Source organism: Salmo salar, chromosome 07, assembly GCF_965601325.2.
Source record: "Salmo salar chromosome 07, fSalSal1, whole genome shotgun sequence".
Lineage (NCBI taxonomy): Eukaryota > Metazoa > Chordata > Actinopteri > Salmoniformes > Salmonidae > Salmo > Salmo salar.
The window spans coordinates 30,529,684-30,549,668 of NC_138297.1; the positions used below are offsets into that span (position 1 = coordinate 30,529,684).

The 19,985-nt window shown below is 43.6% G+C and overlaps 1 protein-coding gene across 1 annotated transcript; it reads left to right on the plus strand.

Moving 5' to 3' along the window:
- Positions 1–4: 4 nt before the first annotated feature.
- Positions 5–19,512, plus strand: LOC106608956 (sentrin-specific protease 3). The gene is made up of 11 exons (XM_014207208.3): positions 5–181; positions 979–1,743; positions 2,039–2,197; positions 2,850–2,961; positions 3,862–4,009; positions 12,325–12,372; positions 14,064–14,141; positions 14,408–14,545; positions 17,811–17,894; positions 18,024–18,074; positions 18,367–19,512. The coding sequence occupies exons 2-11, from the start codon at positions 1,017–1,019 to the stop codon at positions 18,475–18,477; spliced, it is 1,656 nt and encodes a 551-aa protein (XP_014062683.1). The 5' UTR covers positions 5–181; positions 979–1,016; the 3' UTR covers positions 18,478–19,512.
- The last annotated feature ends 473 nt before the right edge of the window (positions 19,513–19,985 follow it).

The following is a 19,985-nucleotide window of genomic DNA, read 5'->3' on the forward strand; positions in this document are numbered from 1 at the left end:
AAGGGATCAACGTTAGCTGGGGGGTGGTGACGATTGCTTTACTACATCAGTGTCTGCTTCATTGAATGAGGTTTATTAACAGAAAAGTCGCGTCTGTTTTGGTCCCAAAAATTATTTAGAACACTACGCAAACGTTTAACTGTATATTAGAAACACATTTGCACTAAACTGCAGTTTAACGGTGAGTGTGGGGTTGCATTTTACTTGAGACAAAAACGATAGGCGACCGGCAGTTTATGTTGCTATTTAGCTAATGTTAGCTTGCGAAGTAGCTAGCTAGCTAGCTATATCCTTGCTAAGTAGCTAGCATCGTTTTTCGCTTAATTGGTTAATCGTGCATTGCTTATACAATGTGCATACAAAACAACATACTAAACTGTAAAATAGTTTTGATAGTTTAAAGTTAACTTCGGTCCTGTCGAAGCAAGTTAAACATGTTTAATCGCTATCCCATTAACGTTAGCTAGTTATCAGCTGCTAACGTTAGCTGCAAACGACAGCTATCAACTGCATAGTTAACTAGCCACCTTGCCAGCGTTTGTGAGCAACATTGAATACATTGTGACATATCATTCACTTTTCTGCATCGTCAATAGTTGTATCTTTTGTTTCCAGTACACAGGTTTCTTATATAAAGTGCAGCCTGCTAGCTCGCCAGATGAACGTTATAATTAATGACTACCAAAATGAATGGCGTTCGCAAGGCACAGGATGTAAATGCATCAATGCACGCTATGTTGAAATTTGAAGCGTTGAGCTGCTTACAACAATTAGGCTAACCGGAAAGTAATGTACTAATTTATGGCCTAATGAGTTGCAGAAACCAACATGGGGTTACAGTCATGGTTGCAGAATTCTATGCACTTGCTTTGCATGTTGTAGATTTGCTTATTATAGTAGTGTCCTACCTACTGAAAAACATTGGAGGTGCATCATGTGACATTTGTCTCAAATTTCTCCCCCTTATTTGTTCCCCAGGCGACGAGCTGGCGCAGGTCGTGGGGTGCCCGTGGACCATGAGGGACAGTGGTAGCAGCCTAGCACAGAACTGTTGGCAGGGGCAGCTGGGCCTAGCTGTGGGCCAGGAGGACAGTGGGGATGGAGGAGGTGGTGGTGTAGCAATCTCTGGGGGTCACCTGGAGATGGACCCAACCTCAACCCACCAGATTCCCAGCCCCATGCCCCTAAAGCTGGGCCAGAAGGAAAGGGTGGCCTGGGAGGCCGAGTACATGGACATGGAGGGGGAAAATGATGAGGAAGACATTGAAGGTGAGGGCTGGGATGATGATGATGTTGAGGAGGAGGAAGGACAGAAGGCTGAGGAAAAAGGAGAGGAGGCTGAGGTCGTATGGGAGGTCCCACACATGGTCCCCACCACATCCCTACAAGAGCAGAATCATCATCACCAGCTGCAATCACCACTGGATGACCATGACAACAACCAGGCCGAACCTGAAGCCAGGGACTTTCCCATTGTCCCTATCCAGTCCAGGCTCAACGGGCTCAGGCAGCGCAGGCTGAGGCGCTGGAGGAAGCTCCACTCCCATGAAGGCCTACGGCTCCGTCTCACCCAGCATTGGAAGACCTGGCGTCACCGGGCACAGTGGGTGGGCACCCTGGGGCACAGGAGGGCAAGGAGTTGGCGTCGGTATAGTTGGTATTCCAACCGCCAGAGGAGGGGAGTGGACCCGGGTCTGAGCAGCCCACTGTCAGATGACGAGAGGCTCGTTGGGTCTGAAAGAGGTGAGATGATCCCATGGAAGGTGTATCTGATAAACTGAAGACTCAGTGTTCGAAAGGGCTGTTGATATGATCAAAACAACTGAGAGGGTACACACAAGTCTCTATTTTTTGCTGGCAAATGCAATTCTTATCTAATATACCCACTGTTGGCAAAATTGGAACGCTTGTGTTGGCACTGGGCTGATATGTTTCAATGACTGTGACTATGCATCTCAAAAGGTATCACCATTTTTATATAAACTATACTATAATTATTTCATAATATTCACTTACTAGACTTTTGTCGTCCATGCAGACAACCGATTGAATGGTTACTCAGGAGACTACCAGTGCAGTCAGATGGGTGGTCTGGGGGAGAGCGGAAGAAGGGAACCAGAGGCCTCATCGTACTCCATCGTCAGAGAGAAACCTGTGGAGGTCACTCTCACTGAGGAACACATGAGCTGTGTGCATGGTAAACTGAAACATACAATTTTGCTTTGGGAAAATGACCTTTTCTAGTTTAAATTATTTAATGAAGTAACTCAGGGATTTCCTGCTATTGAAATCATTGGGCAGGGGGCCTCCCGAGTGGTGCAGTGCTAGAGGTGTCACTACAGACCTGGGTTTGATCCCGGGCTGTCACAACCGTCCGTGATCGGGAGTCTCATAGGGCGGCTCAAAATTGGCCCAACGTTGTTTGAGTAGGGTTTGGCCGGGGGGGGGCTTTACATGACTCATCATGCTATAGCGACTCCTTGTGCCGGGCGCCTTCGCCTCCCGAGCCCGTTGGGGAGTTGCAGCAATGAGACAAGATCGAAATTGCTACATTGTATAGAATTGACCTCAATGGGTCTAATGATGAACTTAGCCATAAGATGCTTTTGGGAAACGGGGCCCTGTTCAGGTAAGAAATTTAGCTTGTTCTTTTCTCAAATCATTGTGCTGGGGTATGAGGTAGTTGAGGTAATGTGTACATGTTAGTATGGTTTAGCGTTACACATCTGCTACCAACAGGATATGAATATAGGACTGTCCTTGGCTGCTCAAGGTCACAGAATCCTCTACAGTCAGTGTGATTCCATATTACTCTCCCAACATTCTGTATTGTTTTCCCGTTGTCTCAGGGATCCTGGATGACTCCCTCCAGAAGTACGGCAGTCTGATCCCCATCCACGCTGACGATGTGGTGGAGAAATTAAAAGACATCTTCAATGACAACTTCTCACAGCCTCACAGGTCTGAGACGTGTGTACACACACACACACACACACACACGTAGTATACACGTTCACACACACAGGCAGATGTGCGAACACGCACAGACATGCAAAACAATACACGCGCAGTTGCACATTCTCACACAGTGCCCACACATACAGTACAAACTCATAATGTCTTATAGAGAATGACACCAACACAGCCTAATATTTACACAATCTGATATCCCTGATGTCTGCCTAATGTGAGGTTCCTTTTTAAATGTTGGCCATAAAAAGCCTGGTGCTCTTTGCCAAGGCCAGGTGGAATGTAAACCAAGTCCATCTGTCCTGGAGAGTAGTCACGCATTCCTTCTAGCTTCTACGCAGCACTCTAATTTCGGACATAGAATTAGAATTATTCCAATTCTATAATTTTTAGACCTCCAAATGAGTTGTTTTTAACACTTCCAACACATTCTGCCGGAGTGAATTGGAACATAGGGAATGGGAAACACCCACATGATGAAACCACCCACATGTCATTAGTATCACCCAAGTTCTGAGTATGTTCATGGAAATGAGTCATGACAAGACACAAATGTTACAACTTGAAGATCGTGATGTAAACCATCTGCGATGGAACCCCCTGTTCATCACCAGAGCTTGGGAACCAAACGGAAGAAAACTGATTGAAACTGGTACGGACAAGTTGGACTCTCCAATAAGAAACGCTTGTTTTCGCTATGTTGTGCACTAATGAATATGACCCAACTGTTGCCCAGTGTAAAGTTTTAACGAGAAACAAATGTTTATGGTTCAAGTAATCCTTGACTGATACAGTGCCATCTGATATTTCCCAAAAAGACAAGGTGGTATAATGCAGAAAAACTTTTGTAATAGTTCCATATAGCTCATCTCATCTTTCCATTTCCAACAGGAAAGTAGTGGTCCAACACCTAATCCAGTCCTACCAGAGGTCGTCCGGCACGGCCATGGTGCGAGGGTTCCGTGTCAACTACAAGCGTCATGTCCTCACCATGGATGACTTAAGCACGTTGTATGGACAGAATTGGCTCAATGACCAAGTGGGTGGGACCCTTTACTAACACTTTTGTAATTTGTCAAATGCACGTCTATGTCAACATGTATTTTTTTATGGGCTTGTGATGTTACAATTGTACATTTTTATATACCATGTCAGCCTTGTTTTTAACTCCATTCATATGACTCCCCTCACTCATACAGGCGCAGTGTATTCTATAAATTACCAAAATGATTCAGTCAGCACTTTCAGAGAGCGATGAACTAAAGTGGCACCAACTGATAAACAAACCTGAAAGTGTTAAAAAAAAAAACTCCAAATTATTTCACTTATAATTCACTGTATCACAATTCCAGTGGGTCAGAAGTTTACATACACTAAGTTGACTGTGCCTTTAAACAGCTTGGAAAATTCCAGAAAATAATGTCATGGCTTTAGAAGCTTCTGATAAGCTAATTTACATCATTTGAGTCAATTGGAGGTGTACCTGTGGATGTATTTCAAGGCCAGCCTTCAAACTCAGTGCCTCTTTGCTTGACATCATGGGAAAATCAAAATAAATCAGCCAAGACCTCAGGAAAAAAATTGTAGACCTCCACAAGTCTGGTTCATCCTTGGGAGCAATTTCCAAACTCCTGAAGGTACCATGTTCATCTGTACAAACAATAGTACGCAAGTATAAACACCATGGGACCACGCAGCCGTCATTCCGCTGAGGAAGGAGACGCGTTCTGTCTCCTAGAGATGAACGTACTTTGGTGCGAAAAATGCAAATCAATCCCAGAACAACAGCAAAGGACCTTGTGAAGATGCTGGAGGAAACGGGTACAAAAGTATCTATATCCACAGTAGAACGAGTCCTATGTAGACATAACCTCAAATGCTGCTCAGCAAGGAAGAAGCCACTACTCCAAAACAGCCATAAAAAAAGCCAGACTACGGTTTGAAACTGCACATGGGGACATGGACTGCATGCATGTGTATGTGTGTTATATATATATATATAATATATATATATATACTGCTCAAAAAAATAAAGGGAACACTAAAATAACACATCCTAGATCTGAATGAATGAAATAATCTTATTAAATACTTTTTTCTTTACATAGTTGAATGTGCTGACAACAAAATCACACAAAAATAATCTATGGAAATACAATTTATCAACCCATAGAGGTCTGGATTTGGAGTCACACTCAAAATTAAAGTGGAAAACCACACTACAGGCTGATCCAACTTTGATGTAATGTCCTTAAAACAAGTCAAAATGAGTCTCAGTAGTGCGTGTGGCCTCCACGTGCCTGTATGACCTCCCTACAACGCCTGGGCATGCTCCTGATGAGGTGGCGGATGGTCTCCTGAGGGATCTCCTCCCAGACCTGGACTAAAGCATCCGCCAACTCCTGGACAGTCTGTGGTGCAACGTGGCGTTGGTGGATGGAGCGAGACATGATGTCCCAGATGTGCTCTATTGGATTCAGGTCTGGGGAATGGGCGGGCCAGTCCATAGCATCAATGCCTTCCTCTTGCAGGAACTGCTGACACACTCCAGCCACATGAGGTCTAGCATTGTCTTGCATTAGGAGGAACCCAGGGCCAACCGCACCAGCATATGGTCTCACAAGGGGTCTGAGGATCTCATCTCGGTACCTAATGGCAGTCAGGCTACCTCTGGCGAGCACATGGAGGGCTGTGCGGCCCCCCAAAGAAATGCCACACCATGACTGACCCACCGCCAAACCGGTCATGCTGGAGGATGTTGCAGGCAGCAGAACGTTCTCCACGGCGTCTCCAGACTGTCACGTCTGTCACGTGCTCAGTGTGAATCTGCTTTCATCTGTGAAGAGCACAGGGCGCCAGTGGCGAATTTGCCAATCTTGGTGTTCTCTGGCAAATGCCAAGCGTCCTGCACGGTGTTGGGCTGTAAGCACAACCCCCACCTGTGGACGTCGGGTCCTCATACCACCCTCATGGAGTCTGTTTCTGACCATTTGAGCAGACACATGCACATTTGTGGCCTGCTGGAGGTCATTTTGCAGGGCTCTAGCAGTGCTCCTCCTGCTCCTCCTTGCACAAAGGCGGAGGTAGCGGTCCTGCTGCTGGGTTGTTGCCCTCCTACGGCCTCCTCCACGTCTCCTGATGTACTGGCCTGTCTCCTGGTAGCGCCTCCATGCTCTGGACACTACGCTGACAGACACAGCAAACCTTCTTGCCACAGCTTGCATTGATGTGCCATCCTGGATGAGCTGCACTACCTGAGCCACTTGTGTGGGTTGTAGACTCCGTCTCATGCTACCACTAGAGTGAAAGCACCACCAGCATTCAAAAGTGACCAAAACATCAGCCAGGAAGCATAGGAACTGAGAAGTGGTCTGTGGTCCCCACCTGCAGAACCACTTCTTTATTGGGGGTGTCTTGCTAATTGCCTATAATTTCCACCGGTTGTCTATTCCATTTGCACAACAGCATGTGAAATGTATTGTCAATCAGTGTTGCTTCCTAAGTGGACAGTTTGATTTCACAGAAGTGTGATTGACTTTGGAGTTACATTGTGTTGTTTAAGTGTTCCCTTTATTTTTTTGAGCAGTATATGTGTGTGTGTGTGTGTGTGTGTGTGTGTGTGTGTGTGTGTGTGTGTATATATGTATGTGGGGGCGGCAGGTAGCCTAGTGGTTAGAGCATTGGACTAGTAACCAAAAGGTTGCAAGCTCGAATCCCTGAGCTGACCAGGTAAAATTCTGTCGTCCTGCCCCTGAACAAGGCAGTTAACCCACTGTTCCTAGGCCATCATTGAAAAATAAGAATTTGTTGTTAACTGACTTGCCTAGTTAAATAAAGGTAACATAATTTAACATTGAATGTTCTGACTTAAATCTATGGCAGGACTTGAAAATGGCTGTCTAGCAATGATCAACAACCAACTTGACAGAGCTTGGAGAATTTAAAGAATAATGGGCAAATATTGGACAATCCAGGGGTGCAAAGCCCTTAGACTTACACAGAGACTCACAGCTGCAATCGCTGCCAAAGGTGACTCTAACATGTATCGATTAACTCAGGTGGTTGAATCAAGTATTTGTTTTATTTTCTATAAAAAAAAATAAAAAATACTCCAATGTCAAAGTGGAAGAATTGTATGTAGATTACAAAAAGTTAAATCCATTTTAATCTCAGTTTGTAACAACAAAAGGTCGAGGTATGATGCTTTCTGAAGGCACTGTAAAATGCCTGTGCCAAAGCCTGCCACCTATCCTCTAATGAAGGTGTTTCTATATGTGCCTAAATGTCCTTTTTTATCTACTGTACTTAGCTTTTTGTTAATGCATGCATGTTACAATTGATGTAATGTATTATAGATGACGCCAGAGGAAATATGTTTGACCTTTTTTTTATTTTTTTTATCTGTATTTTGTATAGTCAATTATTGTGGAGCCACACTAATACATTTTTCATACGCTGTAAGGCCACATACATGCTAGGGTCTAGGATTCTAACTTGATATTTGCTCATGTAAAATGGTGCCGGAGAAGGCAGACGTTTTACGTGCCCCCATCCAATTGTTTTTGCATTTGCTTGGTTTGTAACTTATTTATTTTCTTAGTTTGTACATAATGTTGTCGCTACTGTCTCTTATGACCGAAAATCACTTCTGGACATCAGGACTGGCAGAATCCTTTTTTCCCCCCTTTTAACGAGTCTGACGAGCCCGATGCGAACGATATACTGCTTTCTCGGGAATGGGCCCAGATTTGCTTGAATTTGTGGGCGATTGAATGAACCCCCAATTCTTTCCATTCTGCTAGCAAACGTGCAATCTTTGGACAATAAAATAGATGATATACGCTGAAGATTAAACTACCAACGGGACATTCAAAACTGTAATATCTTATGCTTCACGGAGTCGTGGCTGAACGACGACACTATCAACATACAGCTGGCTGGTTATACGTTGCACCGGCAGGATAGAACAGCGTCGTCTGGTAAGATAGGGCAGCGAACTATGTATTTTTTGTAACTAACAACTAGTGCACGATATCTAAGGAAGTCTCGAGCTATTGCTCGTCTGAGGTAGAGTATCTCATAAGTTTTAGACCACAACATCTACCTAGAGTTTTAATCTGTATTTTTCATAGCTGTTTACATACCACCACAGTCAGAGGCTGGCGCTAAGACAGCATTGAATGAGATGTATTACGCCATAAAAAAATGCTCACGCAGAGCCGCCGGCTCCAAGTAGCCGGGAACTTTAATGCAGGGAAACGTAAATCCGTTTTACCAAATTTCTACCAACATTTTAAATGTGCAACCAGAGGGGAAAAAACTCTGGACCACCTTTACTCCACACACAGACGCATACAAAGCTCTCCCTCGCCTTCCATTTGGCATATCTGACCATAATTCTATCCTCCTGATTATTGCTTACAAGCAAAAATGAAAGCAGGAAGCACCAGTGACTAGGAAAAAAAGTGGTCAGATGAAGCAGATGCTAAGCTACAGGACTGTTTTATTAGCACAGACTGGAATATGTTCTGGGATTCCTCCAATGGCATTGGAGTACACCACATCAGTCATTGGCTTCATCAATAAGTGCTTCGATGACGTCGTCCCCACAGTGACCGTACACACACACCCCAACCAGAAGCCGTGGATTACAGGCAACATCCACACTGAGCTAAAGGCTAGAGCTGCCGCTTTCAAGGAGCGGGACTCTAACCCGGAAGCTTATAAGAAATCCCACTATGCCCTCCGACGAACCATCAAACAGGCAAGGGTCAATACAGGACTAAGATCGAATTGTACTACACTGGCTCCGACGCTTGTCGTATGTGGCAGGGCATGCAAACCATAAGACTACAAAGGGAAGCACAGCCGAGAGCTGCCCAGTGACACGAGCCTACCAGACGAGCTAAACTACTTCTATGCTGGCTTCGAGGCAAATAACACTGAAACATGCATCAGCTGTTCCAGAAGACTGTGTGATCACGCTCTCCGCAGCTGATGTAAGACCTTTAAACAGGTCAACATTCACAAGGACGCAGGACCAGACGGATTACCAGGACGTGTACTGCGAGCATGCGCTGACCAACTGGCAAGTGTCTTCACTGACAATTTCAACCTCTCCCTGTCTGAGTCTGTAATACCAACATGTTTTAAGCAGACCACCATAGTGCCTGTGCCCAAGAACACGAAGGTAACCTGCCTAAATGACTACCAACCCGTAGCACTCACGTCTGTAGCCATGAAGTGCTTTGAAAGGCTGGTCATGGCTCACAACACCATTATCCCAGAAACCCTAGACCCACTCAATTTGCATACCGCCCCAACAGATCCACAGATGATGCAATCTCTTTTGCACTCCACACTGCCCTTTCCCACCTTGACAAAAGGAACAGCTATGTGAGAATACTATTCATTGACAACAGCTCAGCGTTCAACACCATAGTGCCCTCAAAGCTCATTGATTAGCTAAGGACCCTGGGACTAAACACCTGCAACTGGATCCTGGGCTTCCTGACGGGCTGCCCCCAGGTGGTAAGGGTAGGTAACAACACATCCGCCACGCTGATCCCTAACACAGGGGCCCCTCGGGTGCGTAGTCAGTTTCATCCTGTACTCCCTGTTCACCCAGGACTGCGTGGCCAAGCACGACTACAACACCATCATTAAGTTTGCTGATGACACAACATAGGTAGGCCTGATCGACAAGACAGGCTATTGGGAGTTGGTCAGAGACCTGGCCGTGTGGTGGCAGGACAACAACCTCTCCCTCAACGTGATCAAGACAAAGGAGATGATTGTGGACGACAGGAAAAAGAGGATTGAAAACGCCCCCATTCTCATCGACGGGGCTGCAGTGGAGCAGGTTACCTGGTGTCCACATCACCAACAAACTAGCATGGTCCACCAAGACAGTCGTGAAGAGGGCACGACAAAGCCTATTCCCCCTCAGGAGACTGAAAAGATTTGGCGTGGGTCCTCAGATCCTCAAAAGTTCTACAGCTGCACTATGGAGAGCATCCTGACTGGTTGCATCACTGTCTGGTGTGGCAACTGCTCGGCCTCCGACCGCAGGGCACTACAGAGGGTAGTACGAATGGCCCAGTACATCACTGGGGCCAAGCTTCCTGCCATCCAGGACCTCTATACCAGGTGGTGTCAGAGGAAGGCCCTAAAAATATTCAAGGACTCCAGCCACCCTAGTCATAGACTGTTCTCTCTGCTACCGCACGGAAATCGGTACCGGAGCGCCTAGTCTAGGTCCAAGAGGCTTCTAAACAGTTTCTACCACCAAGCCATAAGACTGCTGAACACCTAATCAAATGGCTACCCAGACTATTTGTATTGCCCCCCCCCCTCTTTTACACCGCTGCTACTCTCTGTTATCATCTATGCATTGTCACTTTAATAACTCTACCTCCATGTACATTTTACCTCAACTAACCGGTACCACCCTGTACAGTTGTGGCCAAAAGTTTTGAGAATGACACAAATATTAATTTTCACAAAGTCTGCTGCCTCAGTGTCTTTAGATATTTTTGTCAGATGTTACTATGGAATACTGAAGTATAATTACAAGCATTTCATAAGTGTCAAAGGCTTTTATTGACAATTACATGAAGTTGATGCAAAGAGTCAATATTTGCAGTGTTGACCCTTCTTTTTCAAGACCTCTGCAATCCGCCCTGGCATGCTGTCAATTAACTTCTGGGCCACATCCTGATGATGGCAGCCCATTCTTGCATAATCAATGCTTGGAGTTTGTCAGAATTTGTGGGGTTTTGTTTGTCCACCCTCTTGAGGATTGACCACAAGTTCTCAATGGGATTAAGGTCTGGAGAGTTTCCTGGCCATGGACCCAAAATATCGATGTTTTGTTCCCCGAACCACTTAGTTATCACTTTTGCCTTATGGCAAGGTGCTCCATCATGCTGGAAAAGGCATTGTTCGTCACCAAACTGTTCCTGGATGGTTGGGAGAAGTTCCTCTTGGAGGATGTGTTGGTACCATTCTTTATTCATGGCTGTGTTCTTAGGCAAAATTGTGAGTGAGCCCACTCCCTTGGCTGAGAAGCAACCCCAAACATGAATGGTCTCAGGATGCTTTACTGTTGGCATGACACAGGACTGAAGGAAGCGCTCACCTTGTCTTCTCCGGACAAGCTTTTTTCCGGATGCCCCAAACAAACGGAAAGGGGATTCATCAGAGAAAATGACTTTACCCCAGTCCCCAGCAGTCCAAACCCTGTACCTTTTGCAGAATATCAGTCTGTCCCTGATGTTTTTCCTGGAGAGAAGTGGCTTCTTTGCTGCCCTTCTTGACACCAGGCCATCCTCCAAAAGTCTTCGCCTCACTGTGCGTGCGGATGCGCTCACACCTGCCTGCTGCCATTCCTGAGCAAGCTCTGTACTGGTGGTGCCCCAATCCCGCAGCTGAATCAACTTTAGGAGACGGTCCTGGCGCTTGCTAGACTTTCTTGGGCGCCTTGAAGCCTTCTTCACAACAATTGAACCACTCTCCTTGAAGTTCTTGATGATCCGATAAATGGTTGATTTAGGTGCATTCTTACTGGCAGCAATATCCTTGCCTGTGAAGCCCTTTTTGTGCAAAGCAATGATGACGGCACGTGTTTCCTTGCAGGTAACCATGGTTGACAGAGGAAGAACAATGATTCCACCACCCTCCTTTTGAAGCTTCCAGTCTGTTATTTGAACTCAATCAGCATGACAGAGGGATCTCCAGCCTTGTCCTCATCAACACTCACATCTGTGTTAACGGGAGAATCACTGACATGTCAGCTGGTCCTTTTGTGGCAGGGCTGAAATGCAGTGGAAATGTTTTTTGGAGATTCAGTTCATTTGCCTGGCAAAGAGGGACTTTGCAATTAATTGCAATTCATCTGATCACTCTTTATAACATTCTGGAGTATATGCAAATTGTCATCATACAAACTGAGGCAGCAGACTTTGTGAAAATTAATATTTGGCATTCTCAAAACTTTTAGCCACAACTGTAAATAGTCTCGCTATTGTTATTTTACTACTGCTCTTTAATTACTTTTATTTCTTATTCTTATCTATATATTTTTTTACCTGCGTTGTTGGTTAGGGGCTCGTAAGTAAGCGTTTCACTGTAAGGTCTACACTTGTTGTATTCGGCGCATGTGACTAAGATTTGATTTGTAACATGAATTTCTGCATACATTTAGCATTTTCTGCATTGAAAAATTGCATGACTTATGCAAAATTATTTGTGGGTATGTCTACTTAAGATTGAGCCCTGTATGCAAATATCTGTTACTTTTGAACAGATTAAAAGCAAGGCATTGTGCATTGTTTATTCAATGTCTCTTCTTAGGTCATGAACATGTATGGTGACCTTGTGATGGACTCGGTGTCCGAGAAGGTAGGAACCATTTTAAATGTATAATACAACATACTTAATAATATTAATATTTTATATACATTTTATATAAATATTAATATAATATTTCTCCTGAATACAGTACAGTGGCAAGAAAAAGTATGAACCCTTGCGGAATTACCTGGATTTCTGCATAAATTTGTCATATAACTTGATCTGATCTTCATCTAAGTCACAACAATAGACACACAGTCTGCTTAAACTAATAACACAAACAATTATAGGTTTTCGTGTCTTTATTGAACACACAGTGTAAACATTCACAGTGCAGGGTGGGAAAAGTATGTGAACCCCTGCATTTAATAACTGCTTCACCCTCCTTTGGCAGCAATAACCTCAATCAAACATTTTCTGTAGTTGCCGATCAGACCTGCACAACGGTCATGAGGAATTTTGCCCACTCCTCTTTACAAAACTGTTTCAGTTCAGCAATTTTCTTGGGATGTCTGGTGTGAACCACTCTCTTGAGGTCATGCCACAGCATCTCAATCGGGTTGAGGTCAGGACTCTGACTGGGCCACTCCAGAAGGCATATTTTCTTCTGTTGAAGCCATTCTGTTGTTGATTGATTTCTGTGTTTTTGGTCGTTGTCCTTTTGCATCACCCAACTTCTGTCGAGCTTCAATTGGCAGACAGCCTAACATTCTCCTGCAAAATGTCTTGATAAACCTGGGAATTCATTTTTCCGTCTGATGGCAAGCTGTCCAGGCCCTGAGGCAGCAAAGCAGCCCCAAACCATGATGCTCCCTCCACCATACTTTATAGTTGGGATGAGGTTTTGATGTTGGTGTGCTGTGCCTTTTTTTTCTTCACACATAGTGTTGTGTGTACCTTCCAAACAACTCAACTGTAGTTTCATCTGTCCACAGAATATTTTGCCAGTAGCGCTGTGGAACATCCAGGTGTTCTTATACGAACTTCAGACGTGCATCAATGTTTTTTTGGACAGCAGTGACTTCTTCCGTGGTGTCCTCATGAACACCATTCTTGTTTAATGTTTTATGTATCGTAGACTCGTCAACAGAGATGTTGGCATGTTCCAGATATTTCTGGAACTTTTTGTTTTTTACTTAACCTCATTGAGCATTCTGCGCTGTGCTGTTGCAGTCATCTTTGCAGAACGGCCATTCCTAGGGAGAGTAGCAACAGCGCTGAACTTTCTCCATTTATAGACCATTTGCCTTAACCTTGATGTTCATCAATCCACAGTTTTAGAGATACTTTTATAACTCTTTCCAGCTTTATGCAAGTCAACAAGTGGTAATCTTAGGTCTTCTGAGATCTCTTTTGATTGAAACATGGTTCACATCAGGCAATGCTTCTTGTGAATAGCAAACTAAAAAAAATGTTTTTATAGGGCAGGGCCGCTCTAACCAACATCTCCAATCTCGTCTCATTGATTGGACTCCAGGTTAGCTGACTCCTGGCTCCAAAACCTACACAATGAATGTTTTTAAATGATGTATTCAATATACAAATATTGAATTTGTGTGTTAGTTTAAGCACCCTGTGTTTGTCTATTGTTGTGACTTAGATGATCAGATCAAATGTTATGACCAATTTATGCAGAAATCCAGGTAATTCCAAAGGGTTCACATACTTTTTCTTGACACTATATTCAGTGAGGGAGAACATCTGTAGCATCTGATGTCTTTTTTTTTCTTCTCTCCCAGGTTCACTTCTTCAACAGTTTCTTCTACGACAAGTTGAGGACGAAAGGCTACGATGGAGTCAAACGATGGACAAAGAATGTAAGGATCCATAAAGATATTCGTTATCTAATAGTTTTTTTTTTGTTGCGTTGTCCTCAATATACCTGCTTTGCATTATCCTTTCTCAATCAAGCAATCAAATGTTGTCAGTATATTGCATTATAACTAAATATGCAACAAATTGTGAACCAATTTACATTTGTGCACCTGTCACGAATATAATGAGTGGGGAAAATCTGTTACGCATAGAGATCCGGGCCTTAAACCACCAACGCCTTAACATGTTCCTACCTCTTCTCTCCCAGGTGGACATCTTCAAGAAGGATCTCCTCCTGATCCCCATCCACCTGGAGGTCCACTGGTCCCTGGTCAGCGTAGACATCCCCCGTAGGGCAATCACCTACTTCGACTCCCAACGCACTCTCAACCGACGCTGCCCAAAGGTGAGACGGCCATCTTTCAAATGCATATTTAACCTTTATTTAACTCGGAAGTCCAGTTACGGTCAGAACACCTCTTTCCCAAGTGAGACCTGACCATGGGTCACATAGAGAAACTTTGCTTGCTAAAATCTGAGTGAATGTTCTTTTTTGTGCCGTACCTTTTTTCTTCTCTGTCATGTAAACTCAGCAAAAAAAGAAACGTCCCCTTTTCAGGACCCTGTCTTTCAAAGATAATTCGTAAAATTCTAAACTTCACACATCTTCATTGTAAAGGGTTTTATCACTGTTTCCCATGCTTGTTCAATGAACCATAAACAATTAATGAACATACACCTGTGGAGCAGTCGTTAACCTCTCTTGGGTAGGGGGCAGTATTTTCACGGCCGGATGAAAAACGTACCCAAATTAAACGGCCTACTACTCGGGCCCAGGAACTAGAATATGCATATTATTAGTAGATTTGGATAGAAAACACTCTGAAGTTTCTAAAACTGTTTGAATGATTTCTGTGAGTATAACAGAACTCATATGGCAGGCAAAAACCTGAGAAAGATCCAACCAGGAAGTGGGAAATCAGGTTCTTGTAGTCTTTTCAAGTCATTGCCTATCTAACACAAAGTGACTTAGGGTTCATTTTGCACTTCCTAAGGCTTCCACTAGATGTCAACAGTCTTTAGAAAGTTGTTTGAGACGTCTATGGTGAACAGAGAGCGAACAAAGGAAGTTGGAAGTTGTTGACTCAGGAAAGCACATGAGTTCATTGGCGCGCCTTCACGTGAGGGGTAGCTGTGTTCCAAAACGTTTTTCAAGACATTGGAATCGTCCGGTTGGAATATTATTGAAGTTCTAAGTTAAAAAGGCCCTAAAGATTGATCCTATACAACGTTTGACATGTTTGAACGAACGTAAATATAACTTTTTTACTTTTCGTCGTGACATTTTGGCCGCGCTTCCTACACTTGGAGTAGCTTACTGAACACGCAAACAACAAGGAGGTATTTGGACATAAATTATGGACTTTATCAAACAAAACATTTATTGTGAACCTGGGATTCCTGGAAGTGCCTTCTGATGAAGATCATCAAAGGTAAGTGAATATTTCTAATGCTATTTATGATTTAAATGACTCCAAAATGGCGGGTATCTGTATTGCTTGATGTCTTTTTCTGAGCGCAGTACTCAGATTATTGCAAAGTGTGCTTTCCCGGTGAAGCTTTTTTGAAATCTGTCACAGCGGTTGCATAAAGGAGATGTTCATCTATAATTCTTTGAATAACAGTTTAATATTTTATCAACGTTTATGACGAGTATTTTTGTAAATTGTTGTGCTCATTCACCGGCAGTATTGGAGGCAAAATATTTTCTGAACATCACACGCCAATGTAAAATGCTGTTTTTGGATATAAATATCAACTTGATTGAACAAAAAATGCATGTATTGTGTAACATGATGTCCTAGGAGTGTCATCTGATGAAGATCGTCAAAGGTTAGTGCATAATTTTAGCTGGTTTTCTGGTTTTTGTGACTCCTGCCCTTGCTAGGAAAATGGCTGTGTTTTTTCTTGTGTTGGAACTGTCCTAACATAATCGAACTTTATGCTTTCGCCGTAAAGCCTTTTTGAAATCGGACAATGTGATTACATTAAGGAGACGTGTATCTTTAAAATGTTGTGAAATAGTTGAATGTTTGAGAACTTTGAATTATGACATTTTGTGGTTTTGAATTTGGCGCTCTGATTTTTCACTGGCTGTTGAATAGTGTGAACCGTAGCGTCCCACCTCCCCAAGAGAGGTTAAGACACTAACAGCTTACAGACGGTAGGCAATTAAGGTCACAGTTATGAAAACTTAGGACGCTAAAGAGGCCTTTCTACTGACTCTGAATAACACCAAAAGAAAGATGCCCAGGGTCCCTGCTCATCTGCGTGAACATGCCTTTGGCATGCTCCAAGGAGGCATGAGGACTGCAGATGTGGCCAGGGCAATAAATTGCAATGTCCGTACTGTGAGACGCCTAAGACAGCGCTACAGGGAGACAGGACAGACAGCTGATTGTCCTCATAGTGGCAGACCACATGTAACAACACCTGCGCAGGATCGGTACATCTGAACATCACACCTGCGGGACAGGTACAGGATGGCAACAACAACTGTCTGAGTTACACCAGGAATGCACAATCCCTCCATTAGTGCTCAGACTTTCTGCAATAGGCTGAGAGAGGCTGGACTGAGGGCTTGTAGGCCTGTTGTAAGGCAGGTCCTCACCAGACATCACCGGCAACAACGTCGCCTATGGGCACAAACCCACCATTGCTGGACCAGACAGGACTGGCAAAAAGTGCTCTTCACTGACGAGTCGCAGTTTTGTCTCACCGGGGTGATGATCTCATTCGTGTGTTTCGTCGATGGAATGAGCGTTACACTGAGACCTGTACTCTGGAGCGCGATCGATTTGGAGGTGGAGGGTCCGTCATGGTCTGGGGCGGTGTGTCACCGCATCATTGGACTGAGCTTGTGGTCATTGCAAGCAATCTCAACCCTGTGTGTTACAGGGAAGACATCCTCCTCCCTCATGTGGTACCCTTCCTGCAGGCTCATCCTGATATTACCCTCCAGCATGACAATGCCACCAGCCATATTGCTCGTTCTGTGTGTGACTTCCTGCAAGACAGGAATGTCAGTGTTCTGCCATGGCCAGCGATAAGCCCGGATCTCAATACCATTGAGCACTTCTGGGACCTGTTGGATCGGAGGGTGAGGGCTAGGGCCATTCCCCCCCAGAAATGTCCGGGAAATTGCAGGTGCCTTAGTGGAAGAGTGGGGTAACATCTCACAGCAAGAACTGGCAAATCTGGTGCACTCCATAAGGAGGAGATGCACTGCAGTACTTAATGCAGCTGGTGGCCACAGCAGATACTGACTGTTACTTTTGATTTTGACCTTGTTCAGGGAAACCTTGTTCAGGGAAACATTTTTACATTTCTGTTAGTCACATGTCTATGGAACTTGTTCAGTTTATGACTCAGCTGTTGAATCTTATGTTCATGCAAATATTTACACATGTTTAAGTTTGCTGAAAATAAACGCTGTTGACAGTGAGAGGACGTTTCTTTTTTTGCTGCGTTTATTTAGGATTTAGTGGCACCTCGATTTCTATTTGTTACAGCACCTGATTTATTTCACCTCGTTCAGAATGGTCTGTTTGGTTGTTTATTTGGTTGTCTTTGAAATGAAGTGAAATTCGTTCTTTTGTTTTCCACCTCAGCATATTGCAAAGTATCTGCAGGCGGAGGCTGTCAAGAAAGACCAGAGAGATTTCCTTACAGGGTGGAAAGGCTATTTCAAAATGGTGAGTTGGTTTGTCTTCAATTCTGATTCATAGTGTAACAATAATTGCTTTACATGAATGAACAACAGATTTTGTTTGTTTGACATTGGTGGGGGTATATTCTGAGTGCATTTACTGTTTGTGTTTCAGAATGTGGGCCGTCAGAACAATGACAGTGACTGTGGGGCGTTTGTTCTTCAGGTAGGTCCAAGTCCTGATTTATAATCAGAGAGCCATGGTCCATAGCTGTCCTTGTACTACACACTTGTGTGCTGAATTCTAAATCAAGCCTAGTCCCTACTCCCAAGACCTTGTCACTCATTTAGATTGAGGTTTGGATAGCTTTAATATTCTAACTGCTTAACGTTGCCCTTTGAATGGCAAGGTAGAGCAATTTGGTGCTAGAGGGCCTGGATGTTGCTTTCGGGGCCTTTGTGTCCAACACTAGGGGGAAGCATGATTTCTAACCTGTCTCTGTCGGTGTTCCTTCCAGTACTGCAAGACTCTAGCCCTGGGTCAGCCGTTCAGCTTCGGCCAGCAGGACATGCCCAAACTGAGGAGACTCATGTACAAGGAACTCTGTCACTGCAAGCTCTCGCTGTGACACCACGCCCTTTGAGGATTTTTAACAAAGAAGTGGGGGATTCTGAGGAAGCGAGGGATGGTTATAATGACCTATTTTAAACGAGCTTGTGACTGAAAGAAAGGAAACAAGAACTTTTCAAAGGAAACATTTTTTTCCCCTTGACGACATTGATATCCAGAGACTTTACAACTACAAGTGGACCTTTTTTATCTTTTCGACCCCTGTTATCTGTCCCCTTTTTTTTTTTTTATTCTCTCCCATGACCCTAGTTTTTATTTAATTTTGATGTTTGTTTTCTTGTGATTGACAGAGGCCAAGTCTTCGATTATATCCCAAAAGGCACACTATTTCCATATGTAGTGCACTACTTTTGATCATGGGCCCTGGACAAATGCAGTACACTATATAGGTAATAGGGTTCTATTTCGGATGCAAACCAAGTCTACTATACTCTGGTGGTGAAATGGTGCATTTGAATAAAAATACACTTTATTTACACTTTTCTCTTTCTCCCAATTTCTCCCGGTGCAGGAACCCCCCCCAAATGGACAAGCGTCGATTGGGGGGGGAGTGGTTATTCTATCTTCACTTATGTTCATTTTTTTTTTTGGTCTTTGTCAGTAGAAAAACATGTTGCTATGCTTATTGTTCATGGTGGATTTTGGAGGGCAGTGATGTTTTTATTTTGATTTAAAATAAAAACAATCTTACTAAGTCGTGTTGGAGTCATTGGTTGGACCATGTCGGCTATAAACAACCTTGATTCCCAAATGGCACTCTCTGCCCTTTATAGTACACTACTTTGACCATAAGGTTCTGGTCAAAAGTAGTGCACTATATAAGGAATGTGGTGACATTTGGCACACATTTGCGGTATTACATTTTCCCCTCTTTAACTAAAAGTGACATTGTTGATGGGTATGTTTTTTGTTTTTATATTGTTTTTCGAGCAGAAGTTTGATGGAACGTAAATTGATTGTTTTTATACCTTTTTAAAAAAACATTTATGGTTGATCAGAATAAACAAGTACATGGCAAGGAACAGAATTGAAAGTTGAATTTCTTTCATGCTTTGTATAATGTATTTATTAGCTAGTGTGAATAGAGGAAGAGGAGGATTTCTCTAGTACTGTGGTGTGGCATCTAGATGTTCTGGATTGTGTGCTGGTTTGTTTTTTGTTTGTCTGTCTGGGTGATCATATCTAAAAAGACAAAGCTATTCATGCATACCTAAATGACACTATAAATATATTTCATGATTTTGCTGGAGCAAAGGTTTGCTTCCTGCTGGTAGTGGCCAAGTGCTAGCTTATAGTAGTTACACATTGATGTGGAAGGTAGATTGCTCATACTGACTTCTATAGTTCCAGTCATTATAATTCTAACACAGTGTGGTGTGCTTTTTGAACCAATATTAGAGGGTAAGGTAGAGTGGAGGTTGTCCGTCACATCTGTTTTATGGCGTGAGTTACCAAAGCAGACAATGTTAGTCATTAGATACGTTTTATCTCCATTACTAAAAATAG

Excerpts from the sequence above, each read along its gene's own strand:
- LOC106608956 (XM_014207208.3), top strand. The coding sequence starts at position 1,017 with ATGAGGGACAGTGGTAGCAGCCTAGCACAGAACTGTTGGCAGGGGCAG. Across the intron at positions 12,373-14,063 it reads TGGACTCGGTGTCCGAGAAG|GTTCACTTCTTCAACAGTTT; the intron begins GTAGGAACCATT and ends CTTCTCTCCCAG. Across the intron at positions 17,895-18,023 it reads GGAAAGGCTATTTCAAAATG|AATGTGGGCCGTCAGAACAA; the intron begins GTGAGTTGGTTT and ends TTTGTGTTTCAG.